Source organism: Globicephala melas, chromosome 18, assembly GCF_963455315.2.
Source record: "Globicephala melas chromosome 18, mGloMel1.2, whole genome shotgun sequence".
In the NCBI taxonomy this organism is placed as follows: Eukaryota; Metazoa; Chordata; class Mammalia; order Artiodactyla; family Delphinidae; genus Globicephala; species Globicephala melas.
The window spans coordinates 65002311-65023418 of NC_083331.1; the positions used below are offsets into that span (position 1 = coordinate 65002311).

Here is a 21108-nt window from a genome sequence, read left to right on the forward strand (position 1 = left end):
GTCATCATTATCACCTTTCTTGCAATTAAAAACAATTAACGGTGAATTGTTTTGCATTCAAAAAAACATATGCTCATTAAAGAAAATTTAGCAAATATAAGAAAGTGTAAAAGGGAAAAAATAGAAACTACCTACAGACTAAACATTCATATACACGTCAATGCACTGATTTCTACTTTTGCTCCATAATTTTTTTCTAAGAAAGTATAACCTTTTTCATTAAATATAGTTTTCTAAGAACAAGTCCTTTATTTATTTATTTTTTAATTTTTTTTTATTTTTGCGGTACACGGGCCTCTCACTGCTGTTGCCTCTCCCGTTGCGGAGCACAGGCTCCGGACGCGCAGGCTCAGCGGCCATGGCTCATGGGCCTAGCCGCTCCGCGGCATGTGGGATCTTCCCGGACCGGGGCACGAACCCGCGTCCCCTGCATCGGCAGGCAGACTCTCAACCACTGTGCCAACAGGGAAGCCCCATGTCCTCTTTTTAAAACATCCTTTTAAATGGCTGGACATTCCAAATGTTTCCAGATTTTACTCTATTGCAAATGTTATAATAAATATTTTAGGGAGAAAGTTTTTTCTCTACATCACATGAAAAACATAACCAAACATAAAAATAAATCAAATGGTAAGTGATTTTTATATAGTCTGGCAAATTCTGTTGAGCAGATAAGACAATGATGCTATCTATCTCTAATTTTATTTCACACTACGAGGTTTTTGATACTACTTTTAATGATGTTTAGCATACAGAGTATTTGAAAATATTCTGTACTGTATAGTTGTTTTTCTTTGACTATAATTACTACAGAAATAATTATAGCACTTGTGTACAGTATTTCTTTCTTGAGCCCTGTTCTTATAATTTTACTGTTTTTAAGAACATGAAATAAGTAACTTGTTCGAAAATAGCATTTGTTTCAGTGACTTTAGTTGAGCTCTGAATTAGTTGTTGAGTTATTACTACTCTAATGATGAACTTCATATACTTCATTAACCTGTATCCACAATCCTTACAGCATTTTGGATAGAAAGATTTCTATGGGATAGTCTCAGAATATGAGAAATCCTAGAGATCATCCAGCTTAGCTCCTTCACTTTACAGACAAGGAAACTACCCCAGAGGGATTATGAAGTAAAGCTTAACTATTTTAAATTATGAATTAGATATCAGGGCAGAGTTCAAATACATTCAATCAGTTTGTGACTAAATAATATCTTCATTTATAATACATTAATGTGAAAATTTCTCTTCCTTATATATTTGTATAACAGACATCAATTGTGTTGACTTATTCAAACCACAACACTAAAAATAGCAAATTCATTTTTCAAAGAGTACTTTCTGGTGAGTATTTATAATTTTGTGAATATTTAAAGTTTTATAATAATTTCATAAAGGTGATTTGAGTTAAATTAGTTCCTATTATCAAGGTTTATTTTTAGCAAGAATAGGAAAGCTAGTGATCTTTTTTGATGTTTACATCTCCTTTATATTTTTATTTATCTGTTCTAAATATTAACTATTGACATGAGACATGAATTTAATACCTTTCCAATATAACTTTGGTGCATATTAGTATTTCTAAATAGAAGTGTTTATTGTATTGTTCTGTGACTGAATAGTTAAGAATTTAGCTTCCTCCTTTAATAAAAGTATAAGTTTGATTATAAAGATTAACATTTGGGTTTATTAATATTATCTATGGCATTCAAATAGGAATTCTTTGACATTTACATTGGTAATGAATGCCTTGTCAATAAAGGCATATAATTTATTTATATTTCAAAAGGGGCTAATGCATTTTTCTGTGAATTCCTTTTAACATAGCCACATACCATTTTCCTTCAGCAATCTTTTACTTACTCACTTCCTCTTTACTGGGTAAACAATCACTATTGTTTCAGGTATTTTGACATCTGTCAGGTAAAGGCTATGATGAAATATAACCAGAGAGTCTTTGGATGCAGTTCTAGTTACAAGCTCTGAGAACCACCTCTGAACTCCAGGCAAAAGTAACTGTCACACTTTAAGCTTTCCTAGAACCACTTTTGTCACCTTTAATAATGGCATTAATGCCGGCTGTGCAATAAACCATGTGAACAAAGACCTGGGAAGGAAGACTCTTTCTAGATCAAGCTTTCTTCAGGTGGTTATATAATGTTCGGGAATTAGATGCAGCAAGGAGTACTGACTATACAAGCTAGTGTGTAGTGACACATCTCTCATTATTAGTCTCACTTTTTTCCTTTACCTACAACTCCTTCTTTCTACTTGAGCACATGTCTTTGTTATTTCATATATTTCTAGGATAGTTGCAGGTAATACTGTAAGTATGTACAGCACAGAGTGGAAGAGAAGAGCCTTAGAGGTAGTTAACTTTTACAGCTGGTAGAATTTGTAATTTCCTTTTGTTCACTCATATAATCTACGACAATAGGGGAAATTATTTGTTTATTTGCGTCTTCTAAAATACTGTTCATTCAAATAGGTTCTAAAAAGGCATTGCTATATTTGCCACTCACAACAAAATGTTTAATCTCTATTAACTGTACAACAGAAACTAAAATTTTTTTACCAGCAGACTCAATTTAAAAACTTTAAGCTGCATTAATTCTCCCACCGCAAACTTTTTACCCTTTTGGTTAGAATCTTTAAAGTTATTTACTGATATATATTGCTGAACTCTCTTAATGAAGAACCAACAGACCAACAGAGATCCAACTAATCATGGAGGAAACAGGATTTTTTTTACTTCATGCCAAATTCACTTCTGAACTTTCCCTCATGGATTTCATTGTTTTGCTCTCTTTCTATTTTTTCCCTCAATTTGAAGGACCGATTTCAGATGATTGCTATGACTGAGTTTTAGGTTCTTCTCCGGGTGGGTAAAGTTGGTCGTATAAGTGAGTATGTTCCAGGGAAGTGACTCAGGATCCCACAGGATCTACACATGAGTGAATCAGAAGAAAGCTGCCTAGAAGGAAAATCTTTAGACAAAAGGTGACACGTGAAAAGCATGAGAAACAAATAATGAACAACCTTCACCAAATTATTAGAGGTAAAATGTTTATGCCTGGGTCAAGGTAATGGCTACCTTCTGAAGGAGCTGTCAAATGCAGAACTGGAAATAGGTCAGAGGCTGTGCAGGACCGGGCAACGGGGAGGACAGTGAGAAGGAAGCACTGCCCCCAGCCACCCCAGTTTCTAGATACCTGTCTTCTAGGTAAACTCTCCTAAAATGCTTCTGTTTTTTTTTTTTTGTGCTTTCTGAATGCCCTTCCAATTTTGAATAGAATGTTTGGAAAGACTCCGAATATTATAAAATAGTCTCCTGTCGGTGCTTTTGTTTTGTGTGTGTGTGTGTGTGCTGTGGATTGAATGACTACAGGTGGGGAAGAGAAGTCCGGTCATTTACTGGACAAGGGTCACACTGGAGGTGGTGGGAAAGAATGCACTCAGCCCGAAGTATATAAGCAAACTTTTTCCTGCTTTCTACCCTCATCTCATTAGAACTGCTTTCTCTGGCTATGAGCTGTGGGGCAAAAAAGAATTTCAGATGAAACTGTTCCTCTCTGAGTTAAAAACAAAACCTGAAGGGCAAAGGTACTTAATGGTTTTGTCCTAAACTGCCATTCATCTGTCTCCATAGTTTCTACATTGTTCATCTTAGGGTAGCACTTCTGAAGCAACAAAAACAGTGAGGGCATTTAAGAACCCATAAAACCAGAGAAGCTGAATTTGGAAGTTAGGGAAACTCGAAAATCAAAGGAAAGACTGGATCAGGACCTAGAATCATAAAGGAGAAAATTCTGGTGAGCAGTGAGTATGCGCTTGGTACAGGAATAATAGCTCATAAGAATTTATCCTATTCCTCTTTCTTTGTAACTTACATCCTTTAAATGAATATTATCAAGGTCACAGTTGCTGTGTACTGTTTCAACCAACCAGCTTTCAGGAGTAATCATGTTGAGGGTTAGAAGGGGTGATTCAGGGATATCCAAGAATTTTGCCACTGGTCCAGTAACATCATTAGGTGGTAATGTCAGTTCCGGTTCCAGAACAAAACGGTAGAAGCTGTTGGTAGAACATAAATAAAATACATAGTGTGACCAAAACTGAGATTTCTTCTAAACTATTTTAAAACTGAAAATGGCTTAAAAACATGACCAGAAAGTCTTAAGTTAAAAACACACTAAAGATTTAAAACACACTAAAGTCTTAAAGACTAAAAACACGCTATACTGAAGTTAATGCTTATGTAAATGGTAGGCAATCATTATTTTGTTTACACTGTTATCTATTTTAAGACTGTGTATATTATATACCCTTGTTAATTATTTCTTAATGAACACGATTAGAATCCCTTTAAGATATACTGACTTATGCGGGTTCCAGCAGTTTATGATCTGTATTCACTCACTGATCCATCCTTCTTCAAAGTTTGAGCATGGTCTATTTTTAGTGATTTTTATTAGCTCTTAGCACCATTAAGAACATGAAGAGAAATGATAACCAGAAAGCAAGTAAAATTTAAGCTAAAATTCTGGTACTAATTCAAAAAGTGCAATTAAAAACAAACAGGAGTGAGTATAAAGCAGCTGCTTATTAATAGAGCTTTTAGAAGTACCAGCAATCTTAATGTATTTAGCCTCACGCCCTAGTATCTTACATAATAAGAAATAGTTATAATACTAAGAACATTGACTTTCACTATTCTGGGACTACAATCAAGGTGTCCGCTGTGCTGTGGTTATCTCAAGGCTCCATGGGGGAAGGATCCACTCCTAGGCTCCTGCAGTTCCTCAAGGTCCACTGGCATGAGGGCAGTAGCTCCTCACTAGTGGTTGGCTGGAGACCTCCTTCAGTCCTTGCCACAAGGGCATCTCCAGCAAGCGTAGAGAAGCACGCAAGAGCAAGAGAGAGAGAATGCCAGCAAGACAAAAGTCACAGCCTCTTACAACCTAATTGCAGAGGAGACATTCCATCGCTTTTGCCATATTCTGTTCACTGAAAGCAAATCACCAGGTGCAGCCCGCACTCAAGGAGAACGTACGCTGAGTGTGACCCCAGGGGCGCTCATCACTGGCAGCCGTGAAGCTGCCTATGGCAGGCAGGCCGGCAGAGTCAAAAAAGAAGAGTGGGTAAGAGGAGACCCTGGAGAGAACACAGTCCAAACCAAGTAGCTGGTACTGTCAAATGCAGCAGAAACATCACTAGGTAAGAAGTATCCCATGGATGTTGCAAACAGCAATTTCTTTGTGATTCAGTTAAAGCCCAGCTTCAGTGGAGGTACCGGTGAATGAGAGATGAAGAGGGGGCTTGGCCACACGTCTGCAAAGCTGAGATGATAAAGACTGGAGAAGAGGAGGAAAAGCCAGGGCACCAGAGGAGAGGAAGTTAAGTTTATTTCTTTTTAAAAATTGAATAATTCTTAAGACTGAAAGAAGAGGGCTAGTAGAGAGGTTAGAGATACAGAACCAGGAACTATGTGATAAAGCAAGGATCCAAAACAAATGGATAAGTTATGCGTATACTGTATATATATTCTTTTTTATATTCTTTTCCATTCTGGTTTATCACAGGATATTAAATATAGCTCCCTGTGCTACACAGTAGGACCTTGTTGTTTATCCATTCCATATATAATAATTCGTATCTGCTAACCCTGAACTCCCAATCCATCCCTCCCCCAACTCCTCCTCCTTGAAAACCACAAGTCTGTTCTCTGTATCTGTGAGTCTGTCTACGTTTTGTAGATAGGTTCATTTGTATCATACGTTAGATTCCACATATTATGATATCATATGGTACTTGTCTTTCTCTTTCTGACTTACTTCACTTAGTATGATAATCTCTAAGTCCGTCCATGTTGCTGAGCCCACTGTATATTTCTTTTGTTTGTTCGTTTGTTTGCTTGTTTTTGCGGTACGCGGGCCTCTCACTGCTGTGGCCTCTCCTGTTGCAGAGCACAGGCTCCGGACGCGCAGGCTCAGCGGCCATGGCTCACGGGCCCAGCCGCTCCGCGGCATGTGGGATCCTCCCGGACCGGGGCACAAACCCCCGTGTCCCCCGCCTCGGCAGGCGGATTCTCAACCACTGCGCCACCAGGGAAGCCCCACACTGTATACGTCTAAATAGGTATTCCTAGATCACATTTTTAAAAACACCCATGGATGAACACAAATCCATGTAAATTCTGTAATTAGACTGGGTCAATTTTACTGGTTAGGTTACTTTAGTTTTATATCAATTAAGGTTAATAAGTTATCTCTGATCTTCTGATCTATTTCAGTTAAACATTTTGTGAAGACAAAAACAACACATGCAGTAATTATGTTCCTTTTTTTCCTTTTAGCATTTGCAAATTTTTCAAAATGAAATTATGTTCACATAGACCCACCTCTTTAAAGGGGCTTCTGAAAGCTTACCCCTACAGTTCATGAACAATTTTATCTTCATGTTGATAATCTTGCCAAGTACCTATTAGAAAAGATTTCCATATTTGAAATTAATAGCTAACACTTACGGCGCATTGACTATCTACCAGCTACTACATTAATACTTGACATCCGTTATCTCATCTGATTCACACAACATCCTTTTGAGGTAGCTACTTTTACACAGCTGAGGCACAGACAGAGGTAGTAATTTGCCCGAGATCACACAGCAAGTCATGGCAGAAGTAAGATTTGAATCCACACAGTTGATTTCACTGCCCAAAGGTTATGCTGCCTACCTTTTGCCTAGTGTGACTTTCTTTACTGGTATCCAAATTTCCTTACTACTGAAGAACAAGTAAAATAATTATTAGAACCTTGACTTGAAAGACAAAGTGGTGACCTCACAACAACGATGGCGAGGGTGCCCTGATCCTTTTGGAATTTCATCTACACTGTAAAAGATGTAGGAAGGTCTTGGCTACATACAGATAAAATACTCTCTTTTCTTTTTATTTCCCTAGAGCAGCGGTCGCCAACCTTTTTGGCAACAGGGACTGGTTTCGTGGAAGACAATTTTTCCACAGACCGGGGTGGGGGGTAGTTTTGGAATGATCCAAGTGCACTGCATTCACTGTCACTTTATTTCTATTATTATTACATTGTAATATATAGTGAAATAATTATACAACTCACCGTAATGCAGAATCAGTGGGAGCCCTGAGCTTGTTGTCACTTGCCACTCACTGGTAGGGTTCTGATATGAGTCTGCAAGCAACTGATTATTATGGTCTCTGTGCAGTCAAACCTGTCTGCTAGTGATAATCTGTATTTGCAGCCACTCCCCAGCGCTAGCATCACCGCTTCAGCTCCACCTCAAATCATCAGGCATTAGATTCTCATAAGGCGTGCGCAACCTAGACCCCTCTCACGCGCAGTTCACAGTAGGGTTCGCGCTCCTGAGAACCTAATACCACCGCTGACCTGACAGGAGGCGGCGCTCAGGTGGGATTGTGAGCGATGGGGAGCGGCTGTAAATACAGAGGAAGCTTTTCTCGCTCACCCGCCGCTCACCCCCTGCTGTGCGGCCTGGTTCCTAACAGGCCACGGACCGCTACTGGTCCGTGGCCCGGGGTTGGGGACCCCTGCCCGAGAGCACTGAAGTAGGAGAATTATTAATGTTGATAGTCCCCACCTCCATACAGGCAACAAGTCAGTGAAGATTTGAAAGATATCAGACAACAAAGGACATAGGTAAAAGGAGAAGACTAAAACAGATACATGGAAGGGAAAGGATACAGGTTCGAGGAGAAATTAGAATGTACAGACCAAGGATTTAAGAGCTGTGAGTTTTAATTCCCATTCTATCACTCCTATTAGCTACAACGGAGGCTGCTGAGCCACTCTTTCTTCCAAGTGTTAAATGCGACACTGACCATTTTTTCCAGTAAATTAATTTGTGCTTTATAGCACAAATTTACAGCATACATTTTCTCTATAGTAAGAAATAATATGCTATGTGAGGTTCTGAGTTGCTCAGAAACAAAGTATGCTACTGTTACCAATGATGTAAACTGGAATGCAATTCCATATTTTATATTTCTGTATAACCCATACTTCTTATTCCTAAATTCTATGTTTACATAAAAGCTTCAGAGGTAAGCAATTTTTTTTTGGATAATGAATCCCCATAGGAATAGGGAATCATACTACCTCCATTCCTCATAGGTATGATTACTGATCTCTGTTTTCTAGAGACTAATAGGAATAGTGTGTCTAAAGAAGTTGAAGTTTGAAGGTATACAAATGCAGAAAGAAAGAATGAGGCAAGTAAATCAGCTGTGGAATGAAGTTTGCCCTGATTATACACTGAATAGGTAGAATGGCAACGGGTTTCCAAAATTATTTGTACACATTAATAAATGCATTTATAACAGATACCTATCACCCATTTTTCCTATTTGATTTGAAAAGGGAAACTAATTTCTGAGAGAAACTTTTGAAATTTTGATAGAATATACACCAGTATGACCCAGCTTGATCATCTACATTTTCACCAGGCTTAATATCTAATTACTTTTGCCTGTTTCCAAAAGTAAACTGTCAAAGAACAAATAGTTTCCTCTTCTGAGAATATTTTGTGATGTGTCTTTAAAAGAAACAGTATTGAGTAATTTCAAATAGAAGTATCCCAAAATTTTAAACATCATCAGAAAAAAAAATAGAGCCTTCCAACATAACTAGCTTATTCAAATTTAAGCTACTGAAAGCGGCATCACAATTTGAATTTTTAAAATTTTCAGTACAAGGATAAGCCACATAATGTCCTTTCAGAGTCTGCTATCTGTCTCCTAAGACTCATTCTCCTCTACTTGCCTAGGGGAAGAATCCTGTGACCAGGTGCAGCTGGCTGGCTGGCTGGCTACATTCTGGTCAGAGGGATGCAACTGGATGGAATATGTTTGGGGTTGGGCCCTTGTTCTTCCCTTCCCGCTGCACAAATACAGAGAGGATGTTGTGATCTTAGACTGCTGGAAACAAGCTGCTTCATGAGGATGGCTGAACAGTACAGAAGATGTCTGAGTCCCTCACGTGTGGAGCTGCCTTGGCAACTCCAGTGGCTTACAGTGGGATGGGGAGATGACAGAAATCAACTTCAGACTTGAAGGTACCGTTACTTTGCTCTTGTTACAGTGGCCAAACCTCTCGAACATAGCCTTCATGTTCTTTCTTCCACTAGCTTCACCTGTTTGGCTAATGTTACTTATTATACTTTAAGCTTATTATACTAATTACACTTAGACATCAGCTTCTCCAGAAGCCATTCTCCCCACACCTGGGGTAAGAAAGATGATGATGGGAAGACGCTTGTATTAGTTAGCTCAGGCTGCCATAACAAAACGCTGGGTGGCTTGAACAACAGAACTTTATTTCATGTCAGGGTGCTGGCATATTCAGTTTCTGGAGAGGGTTCTTTTCCTGGCTTGTAGACGGCTGCCAGGTGGTGGTGTACTCACATGAACTCTTTTTTATGTTTGTGAGGAGAGAAAGATCTCTCTTCTCCTCTTCTTACAAGGCTATCGATCCTACTGCATTACAGCCCAACCCATAGGATTTCATTTAACCTTAACTACTTCCCCAAGGCCCTATTTCCAAATACAGTCACATTGGGGATAGGGCTTTAACATATGAATTTTGGGGGCGATGGGGACAGCAATTACGTCCACATTAACACCTAACCTGGTACTGCCATAACACCATAGGCATACCTCTATCATTTCATTTTCTACACTGAAATATGACAATCTATTTAGAATGCTGTATGAAAGAATCAAGAGCAGACATTTGATTATACTTGAAAACAGACCTGAAAAGATTATAAATTTCAAAATAAAAGTAGTATATATCATATAATAAATATATATAATATTTAATAAAATATGATATCTTACAATCAATAACTGTGCCATCTTCTGTGCCTCTCTTGTCAATGGATCAACAATAGCAATGACATCAAAGGACATATCATTCTGCTGAGAATTTATCTTTATAATGCTAGAAAAATAAAAGATGAACACTGATCAGTTAAGTTTATTCAATTGCCTAATTAATCTTAGCTACGTACATTCTTATAAATTTCTTTCTTTTTCACTGGATTAAAAATCCTGGTTATTTCACAGAAGGAAATGCAAATTTAAAAGTTTAATGTTTGTGTTCAATAAATTAGAAAGCTGCAAAGATTAGAGAAAATGAAAGTAAGAAATTATGGACGAATGATTTTTTAAAAACTCTTCAAAGAACAATGCTATGATAGTGAAAAAACTTTATCATTTTAAGCCCCCCAAATTCTCATGGATCATACAATGTAAAAAAATAAAACAGGGGCTTCCCTGGTGGCAGAGCGGTTGAGAATCTGCCTGCCAATGCAGGGGACACGGCTTTGAGTCCTGGTCTGGGAAGATCCCACACGCCGCACAGCAACTGGGCCCGTGAGCCACAACTACTGAGCCTGCGCGTCTGGAGCCTGTGCTCCGCAACAAGAGAGGCTGCGATAGTGAGAGGCCCGCGCACCGCGATGAAGAGTGGCCCCCTCTCGCTGCAATTAGAGAAAACCCTAGCACAGAAACGAAGACCCAACACAGCCAAAAATAAATAAATAAAATAAATAAATAAATAAAACAAAGATGCTTCTGTGTTAAATATATTTTCTCAGATTTGAGAATGACAGAATTAACTATTCAGTACTTCTATTAAACTTACTAGTTTTAAAAACCCAACATATTATAACAGGAAAGCTCAGGGGAAAAACACCCAAATTTTTCATATTATTTTGACCTAAGTCATCCTCTTCACACCTCCTCCCCTCTGACCTTTCCGTTTTTGAATTTCACGGATCTAAGTTAGAAGACGGACTAATCTTTAAAGGAAAATGTTGGGAAAATCATTAAAAGCACAGAAGAGGCCAGTAGGAGATAATCCATTCTATATTCAATTTAATGGAAAGTTTAAAGGATGTATTTAATTAAAAGTACAGAACAGTCCAATTGATTACTGTTTTAACACTACAATAACAGGAAATCAGTTTTTCTGGAGATGTATAAATTAAATATCTTACATATTACAAAGGTAAAAAGATTTTACCAAATCAAACTGTACCCCTGTAAGACTACAGGGATCTTAGTCTTCTTTGGTACAAGAAGACTATAAATATCTAGACTTCTGCAGTGAAATAACTTCTCAGCAATCAAATAAAAGCTAATGTAAAATTCCCTTCAAATATGGGTCTTCTGACCTAGAGAGATGAAAGACACTTTATTTTATATGCAGTTGATAAGAGTTAATAATGTTTAAACAGGAGTGTCAGAATCAGACAACAAATCCTGGTAGATAATTGCTGCTAGAAACTAGGGCTACAAATCGGATGTTTTAAATTAAAGAGACTATCTACAATGGTTAATTCCTTTAGTTTCCTTGGTGAAAATTTTACAAATTACTGTCATACTTGTAGCACTAGTCAAAAGTGGTTGTTTTCTATATGCTTCATGAGACATTACTATGGCTAAAGTAGGCATCTGTTGACAGCTACTTTAAGTTTTTTCCCCCAGACTACTACCAATTCTGTGAGGTTCTGTGAATCAGAATCCCATAGTTCCCATCACCTGTGTAGTATGTGTGTTGGTTAGGCTGAAGGACATTTTCCAGAATTCCCTTTCCTTCACGTTTCTGGTGGGTGGGCCAGAAGAGAGATTCTCAGGATATCTGGAGGGCAGGAGGGGGCGGCAACCATTCTCTAGCTCACACACTTTGTTACTGATCTGCTGACTCAACGTCGTTGGCCTGAGGCCCCCACTGGTTCTACCTTCCCCAAGGTCCTCCTTCTACTCTCTGACTCCTAGGTCACGTATGTGTGTTTAGCACTGTGATAGGGCTCCCATCTTCTGCAGGACACCTGCTATGCACGAAGGTCAGAGGCAACAAGAACTGACACAGGTTTCAGTCCACACTTGTGGGATTCCAGCTTGCTCTTGACAACTCTCTCTTACTCTCTCCCATCTTGACAGCTACCTCTCTTCCTAATTGCCTGCCCTGTGAACTTAAAGTTCCAGTATCGAAAGTCAACAGCCTTACAGAGACTACTTAACCAGCTCCCACAATTGTGTAACGTCAAATCCTATAACAATTCATTCATTCACGCATACATACATACATAAATTCTTATCTATACACTTCCCAATATACATATGCATACATATATACCACACACGCATGTGTGTGTGCAACAGTGATTCTACTGCTCTGACTGACCCGGACTACACAGCCCAGCATTGCTAATGTGCTTCTCTCTTTCTCTAGGCTTCCAACACAAATGAAATCCAACAAAGTCATTGTTTCTTCAATAAATTAAGACCTTCAATCAGATTATCATTAAGTCTTGCTGACATGGATCCTACATTTAAGGTAAGTATTCACATTTCTCCCCTGATTAATACGAGTTGATTTTATGGCTTAACTTTCAGGTTCAATCTTAGTTCTCTTATTTCCAAGTTGTGAGAAGCACCTCGTTATTTGTGTAACAAATACACATAGCTACAACGCATTAAATAAAGATCTACTATACTTGAGACAGTAGGCCTGAATCTCATAAAACCCCTGAAGGGTAGGGATCATCATCTATATTTTATAGACTAAGAAACTGAGGCTAAGAGAGGTCACATAGCTAGGTAAGTGGTAGACTGGGATCAAAAAGCTGTTCTTTTTTTTTTTTTTTTTGACAAGAAAGCTCACGCTATGCCATACAACCAACGTTGATGTGGATGAATAGATCGTACCAACAAGTGTAAACACACAGAAGGAAAAGTTAGATACCTAAATTATACACACGAACTCAGAAAAGTGGAAGATTACTGACTTTGCCTTTAAAAAAAGGCAGGCATTAGGTGAGTATGTATTATTGTATAAACATAGATGCATACCAATACACATATACTACATATCCACTTATAAATATTCGTAACAATGCCCCAGAAATAAATAGAAAAGAACTGGAGAATTGTAAACCACTGTCACAAAGTCACATCATATCCTTCCATATAAAAAAAGGCTTAAAAGCAGCAGGACACATTGATTGATGTGAGAGCTAAAGAAAGAAAGCAGAGACTACAACAACAATAACCTATGAAAGATCAAATGTTTCAGACATTTAATGTGGGAATAAACATTTCCAAACACGTCAAAGTTCCTAAATATAACATAACCGTGTAACAGTATAGTGATTAATGTTTGCAATGATAGTTGTGAATAATTTGTGTTAAATTATTTCAGCATATGGTATTTAAGAAATCAAAGACGTTTGCAAAAAGAATTCCACTAAATTGTTTAAAATACTTAAAAAAGTATTGAATCTCAGTTACCTGAAAAAAATAAAAATTTCATTCCCAATAGCGCTAGATAATTTCTCTTTAGAAAGTAATTTTTCCTAAGAATGATACTACTATACATGTGTGAAGACACCTCAAAAGATAGACCTTCTACAGCCAAAGAACGTGTTATCTTGTAATACAGTAAACAGAAGCAATGTAAGATCACATCTACCATAAAATCAGAAAACTTAGCAGGAAGTGCCAGCCATTTTAAGTTTACGATAAAGTAATTTGTCTCATTCTAGCTTTATAAGAGCAGTGATTAGAAAAAGAAAATAAAACATGTCTATAGTTTAGTTACATAATGTCTAACTGATTATTTTTTCCCATTCTAAGTGGTCCTTAATTTTTAAATTAAAAAAAAAAAAGTTCCTGCTGGGGACTCAGATTATTTTATGTATGTAGATAGAACTTGATGAATTTTATTTCATATATCTTAGAGGGGAAGTATTATACAGTAAAATTATAAACTAGTTTATTATTCTAAAACACTATTTCTCTGATGGCTCTTTTTGGAAACCTAATTTTTATGAAATAATAAATTTTTAACAAAAAAAGTGTTCCATGAATAAGTTACCCAACTGTTGAGTTTACCAAAAATGAACTTTTCTTTTGTTTTCTTTTAGCCACACCACATCTCATAATCGTCAATATGCTGATGCACACTGAAAATCTCACTCCTCCACCCCAAAAGGTTCAGTATTCTCTAAATTTACTTGACTACAGTTTTTCCCTCAGAAGATATCTGTCAACATTTCAGAGTAATGTTCCATGAAACACAGTTTGGGATATTCTGTTGTACATGTCTACACTTTATTAAGCAGAATTCTTCAGTAACTGAGCCTTTTATACATTGAGAATATAAAGATATTATTATTTATAAAGATTATACTGCAAAAATTCCAAATGATCTTGAATGTGGAAGAAAGATGAGAATAAGACAAATCATATTAGATTTAACTTACTTGAAACTTCATATCCTATATATATATCTGTGTGTATATATATATATATATGTCATTTATTTGCTAGAATATAATTAACTAAAATTTCTTTTCCCTATCTTGTCAAATACATTTATTCTCTAACAACTTTTAATTCTACTTTAACTTTTGCTGTATTGTGAATACATATGGTAACCATAATTCAGTATAGGATGCAGTGCCAGGAGAAAAACAGCACTAATACATCTTACCTGTGATTCTCCTCAAGAAATGTGACATCATGCCGAGATGCATGTTTAGGTAAAGAGGAAAGAAGGGCATCGATTTTCATAACAAGGTCACTCAGGCTGGAGAAACAAGATAAATGAGTTTTGGGGGGGAAAGAAAGGTCCATATTTTATGTCACAATTAATGTCTCAAGAAAGGGGAATTTAATGTAAAATATCTCCAATAGACAAACTGTATATACATGACCTTTCTTCCAAACTTGTATAATTTGTCAAAGTAAAATGACTGCTGCTTTTAAAGTCATCCTATTTTTTCTTATCATTGATATGATATTTAAACACATAAGTGTTCCTAATAGTGTCTATAAGAATATGGAGAATCATTTAATTCAAGTCAATATTTGCTGAGTGCTGGTTATATATCCAAGCACTGGGACCCATGTAGGAAAGAAAGAAGAGCAGGAAGAACAAAAATTAAACGATAGAATAACTACTTTCAAAGAACTTTTAATATAGTTGAGAAGCCCAGATTTCTTTGGTTTCAAATTCATTTGAAAACTAAAATTGTACAAAATAAATACCTGGATTAAATATAACCAAATTTAAAAATCCATAATAGAGAAAATGTATTTGTTCAATGATATGCTGGAACAGAAAATGTTAGCTGAACTTTAAGAAATGTCCCCCTCCACCAAAAAAGAAAGAAAGAAAGAGAGAAAAGATAGGCATCTCCATTTTATAAACAAAGAAATTTAGAGTCAGAGTGGTTGAGAACCTTGTCAGTACTGTCAGCATCTCTCTACTATAACATGTTTTGCTGGACTACAGGTCCTGTACACTGTATATTATTTTAATTTGTAATACCTACCATATCTTTCACAGAGCATTACATTTAATGGCCACTTAATAAACATAAAATAAATGGGTTAATCCAAACCATAATCTACTCGTAAACTTTCTTAAGGTATTTATTTATTGGCCACACACTCTCTAATACATAAAATTGTAGGCACGTTGGAGGAAGAGCAAACATGAATTAAAACAATCATATGAAAAGATACTCAACTTTACTAGAAGTCAAGGAAGTGCAAATTAAAACAAGATGCAATTTCACATCCATCAGATAGGAAAAATTAACAGGTTGCGTAACACCAAGTATTGGTGACGACTTGGGGAAACGAACACTTATACATTTCTGGTGGCAGTGTTAATTGTTGCAACTCCTTTGAAGGACAGAATTTAGCAACATCTGGTAAAGCCGAAGGTACATCTATCCTACAGCCCAATAACAACACTCGTCTACTCTAGAGAAACTCACACATAGTACAAGGACACATGTAAACCAGGTTCATGATAGCATTCACATAATAGTAAAAAACTAAAGCCAAGTTAACTGTACTTCAGTAATGGAGTATATAAATGAACTGCAGTATATTCACAAAATGAAATACTAAAAAGAAACTGAAATGAATAAGCTCGCTCTATATACATGAACATGGATAAAGCTCTTATGGAGGCAGACTGCAAAAGGAGCCTATGTATAATAGCATATCTCTAAAAAAGTCAAGACTTTAACACAAACACTAATAATAGATATTTACATATGAAGCAAAAGTATAAGCACATATATGGGAATCATGCACACAACATTTGAGAAAACGGTTACCTCTTAGGGAGGGAGGAGAATGGGACAATCAAGACAAAACAAAATATTAACATCTACAGTTTGGTAGTGGTAAGCAAATGGTTATCATCTGCTGTTTTTTTATATTCTCTACATGTCTTTTATTATATCTTCTGTGTGTATTTGAAACATTTTCTAATCTTAAAAAGAAAAAATCGGATACAAAATACCAAACTCTAAAATGAATTGCTCTTACAATTTTAAATACTTACTTCTTTGAGTTGACTTCTGTATTTTCAACAATGTCTTCAATTTTCTCTACTAAATTAGTCAATGTTATCTTTTCCAACAAGTAAAAATCTTCTGCACAGAAATCTTCATCTAAAGGTCCTAAGAACTTAAAAGCAGTTATATTATTGTATATCTTCTATAAGATACCAATTTGGGACAAGTATTTTCTTATCAAATAGATATTTCTTGAAGCAAATATTGATTAGAGATTAAACAGATGGTGGCTATTAATCCCACAATTTACTAAGTCCCCTGGGAAACAAGAGAAAACTATTTCCTCACTTTGATATTATAAATAACATTTGCATCAATACCGAAATCAATGTGGCAAAAAAATCAGCAAATTATTTCCATTTGAAAGTTTTACTTTGAGACATAATGCTTCCGAAAACCTAAAGCTTTTCATTCTAAAGTAAGTTATCAAAGCAACTGTCTATATTCCATAAGTCTTTTAATTTCAGTATTTTCCTATTTAATCTGTAAATTGTAGTCTACACTATGCAGATATGAATTAATATATAAACAAGGCATAAAAGAGCAAAAACCAAGAAACAAATCCCATAATTACTTAATAATACCAACCAATCTTCATCTAACTGATGCTGTATAAACTGTCTGGAGCACAGCAAGGTCTTGTAGGTTAGCTTTAAACCAGTAACTACAGAGCGGGGAAGCTGTAAAATTCCCAGATACCTGAACTTCTCAGGATGGCTATCCCACCACAACCACCCCAACTCTGCTACCGTTATCATTTTCTGGAAAAGCTAATACGTGCATCATCATAAAATTATTAACATAAGCCTGATGTAGAAGGTGAGCCCTGACATAGTCTTATGCACTAAACAATTAGACTTAATGACAAACAACTAGAAAACATGTCAACCAGAATGAAATGGTTGCAGTGGATTTTTTAAAATTAATTAATTAATTAATTTTTGGCTGTGTTGGGTCTTCGTAGCTGCACGCGGGCTTTCTCTAGCTGCAGCGAGCGGGGGCTGGCTATTCTTCATTGCGGTCTTTAGGCGCGCGGGCTTCAGTAGCTGTAGCATGCGGGCTCAGTAGTTGTGGCTTGCAGGCTCTAGAGCGCAGGCTCAGTAGCTGTGGCGCACGGGCTTAGTTGCTCTGCAGCATGTGGGATCTTCCCGGACCAGGGCTTGAACCCATGTCCCTGCATTGGCAGGCGGATTCTTAACCACTGGGCCACCAGGGAAGCCCTGCAGTGCATTTTCTTACTTCCCCTTCATATGCTTCTGCAATTAATATTTTCTAAAAATTAATGAAGTATAGTTCTTGAATCTTTTCTCATTTGCTCACATCAAAGGTGATATTAGTTGGAATGTTGGCATCCAGCTAAATAAATACCATGTTCACTTTAAACATAAAACCTGGGCTCTTAAAAGGACAAAAAATGGGCACTGTAATACTAAAAGTACACATATAAACATTTCATTTCCTTAAGATTTGCTATCATTTTTAAGGTAACTTTCAAAGCACTTTTAATGCTGTATTTTTTTGACTGTGAATAGGAGAGGCCTGGAAAAGAGCTGAATTTTATCTACACCACTTCTAGTGACTTGAGTAGTTTTGTTAATAACTTAGAATAAGGAACTAAAATCTCAAATAATTTTCCTAAGGGATGAACAAGATTGGGTATCTTTACTGATTAAATTCACCAGAAAACCGGCTCTATTGCACCTATGTAAGTTCAGTGTCAAACAGCTAGCAGAAACTTGGTTCTTCTGTGTCTTAGTTCTTCTACTTAAAGATGAATATGATGTTTGTGGAATAAAGCAACTTAAATAGTATAAAATCACATAATGGCCAAATTGGGAAATGGAACATTAAATTTGAAAATCACGTAATAGTACAATAAAACCTATCTGGAGCTTAAATCTTTACAACGTTTTGGAAATGTGATTTTTCAGTCATACAGAATAACTGCTATAACAGAAATGCATTACCTCATTTGACAGATCATTACAATTTTAGAAAACTCTGTTAGAATGTTCTTCCACATACTGAGCTAAAAATCTCTCCCCCCTCGTGGAAGTTGGATCAACTGGGCTTGATTCTATACTGACTCTCAATGAATACAATGCAAATCAAATCTATAAATGTACCCATATTTCCCATGATAGCCTTCAAATATTTAAAGAGAAAACAGAAGTTAATATTTGCTGAAAATGTACTCTGTGTCTGGGGCTGTTCTATGTGTTTTATGTGTAAAAGCATATTTAATCTCTCTGGCAACTTTAAAACAGACTATTACCTTTTCCATTGTGCAAATGAGGAAACCAAGTCTTGCAAAGGTTATACAATTAATGGTGCAACCAGAATTTGAATCCAGCTTCGCCTAGCTAAAACAAAAAGGCCTTGTTTCCCTTCTCTCTGCCACACCACGTCTTTCATCAATTTGTAAATATGTAACATGATAAAAATAAATATAATTATAGCAATAGCATTTTTAGGGTTTTGTTTAATCTCAAAATATATAGATTTTTAATTCTTTAGCATGGCAGTAAGAAAGTATGAGATCATCATTACACCCCAGTTTGATCATTTATAAACAATTTTAACTTTGAATACGTTTCAATTCTAACGTAAATATTTGGACAGGTTCAAAATGAAGATTGATTCTAAAATGTCAGAATTATTTTAATCATTAAACTATCTGGTTCAGAATTATAACTATCTGTTACAATTGCTATGATTATTGTGTTTCATAGCATTGCTCTGAGACACAGTATAATATTACATTATAGTTCATAAACCATAGTACTTATTTTCAAATATATCATACTTTTGTTTTCAAACCACAGTCCTACAAATAAAAGGATAATCAAAATTACAATTTTCCATTAGTCGACACAAAAAGTCAATGTCATCTGACTTAATATCTATCTCTAGCCCCAACCTCTCCCCGAATTTAACTCATACGTTCAGCTGTCAACTCAACCAGTCTACTCAGAGGTCCAGAACTGAACACTGAACTCTTAATACGTCCAGAACTGAATTCTCTATCTGCCCTTTCCACTCCTTCTGAACAAGCCCACTCCTCCTGCAGTCTTCCTTTCCCTAAAACAGCGGCAGCTCAATTCTGCTAGTCACGTAGTTCTCTTACATCCCACTGTAAGTCTGTCAGCAATTCCTGGTCATCCTCCAAAATACACCTCACGTCTACTTCTCCCTACTTCCACTAGAGCCATTCTGGTCCAGGCCACCATCACATCTCACTTGGACTACTGTAATAGCTCCTAACTGGTTTCCTAACACCTACAGTCTATCCTTGATGTAACAGCCACTAGTGATCCAAATGAAACGTCAGTTCATGTCAATCCCCCGCCCAGGACCATTGGCTTCTCAACTCATTCAGAGTAAAACCCTACCTGACCTGGCCTCCATGTACCTCTCTCCTGTTCTCTTCATATCTGCTGTTCCTAGAACACACAGATGTGAGCTCATCTCAGGACCTTTGTACTCACTGTTCCCTCTACCTAGAACGTTCCCCTTCCAGATATGCAACATGGCTCGCTCCCTCACCTCCTTTGGTTCTCTGTCCAAATAACACTTTATCAGTAAGGACACTATTTTTTTTTTGGTCCCTGCTCACCAAAGTGTAAACACCACAGAAACATGTTTGTTCAGTACTATACTCTCAGATTCTAGAAGAATGTTTGGTTCATGGCAGATGCAAAATTACATCTAAATGCTTTCATCAATTTCAAGGGCAGTGAGAAGAAAACAGTTCTAAGAGAAATAAGTTGAACATAACTATATTTGTTCTCACTAATATTGGTAACAATATCTGAATTATATTAAACAATGACAAAAGAAAACATAGGGTAGCTTTTCCGTAATGTATCAACATAACCAAAAGGCAACGTAACAGATACAGCAGGCTGTAATTTTTTTCTTTTTATCTCTTAAAATGCCTGACAGAGCCGAAGGTAGCCATATACTTTAAAACTGTTCTAAAAAGTTAGATTTCTTCCCAAAGCAACTGTTGAAAAAAAAAGCAATGCCATTTTTGGGCTTTCACATAGCTCATTACCAAAATTCACTAATATTTTATATTACTGTAATAATAAATGGCAACGGTTGTCACCAATTGTAAAACAGCACTGTACACAGACGAACCCGCGTCTAACTATTTTTAGGAGCTAACACAATTAGCTCAAGAACAGTTACACTGAAGCGGAAATATGTGATTTGTGGATGCTTGTGGATATGAGTCCTTCACTATTCTCCAATTTCTATTATTTATAGATGCAGATAAGAAGGAATAAATAAGCATAACTTTAAGGGAATGATGACACAGGAATGAAGCACGCAGGTGAATAGAGCTCATAAAAATGTAGAAAACAGAGAAGACACTACAGCTTTGAAGAGGATTTAGGGATACGTAATTTGATGCTTCAAGCAGAGATAACGTCAAACACACTGCATTAGCTGATTTCTAAATATACCTAAGCACCAGATTCAATTTTTAAAAACTTAAACCATTCCTGAGAAAGATAACCAGACTATCATACTAAAAAATATTAATAAGCAGCTATCATCCACTAATTTTGTATGTACCTATTAAAACTCCCTAATTAATCATATACACGTTTATGATATACTAAGAGAAAAAAGTATGATATAAAATTATATATATAT

At 36.5% G+C, this 21108-nt stretch overlaps 1 protein-coding gene across 3 annotated transcripts in view; it reads right to left on the reverse strand.

Annotated features, from left to right (window-relative positions):
• UGGT2 (UDP-glucose glycoprotein glucosyltransferase 2) overlaps positions 1-21108 on the reverse strand; it is a 191643-nt gene that overhangs the window by 67842 nt on the left and 102693 nt on the right. For all 3 annotated transcript variants that reach the window (XM_060287968.1, XM_060287969.1, XM_060287970.1), the window contains exons 23-27: positions 16431-16555; positions 14559-14654; positions 9896-9998; positions 6407-6486; positions 3897-4080 (exon numbers count right to left, since the gene is read on the reverse strand). In XM_060287968.1, the coding sequence (XP_060143951.1) occupies positions 3897-4080; positions 6407-6486; positions 9896-9998; positions 14559-14654; positions 16431-16555 (588 nt within the window). The remainder of the gene's footprint in view (positions 1-3896; positions 4081-6406; positions 6487-9895; positions 9999-14558; positions 14655-16430; positions 16556-21108) is intronic.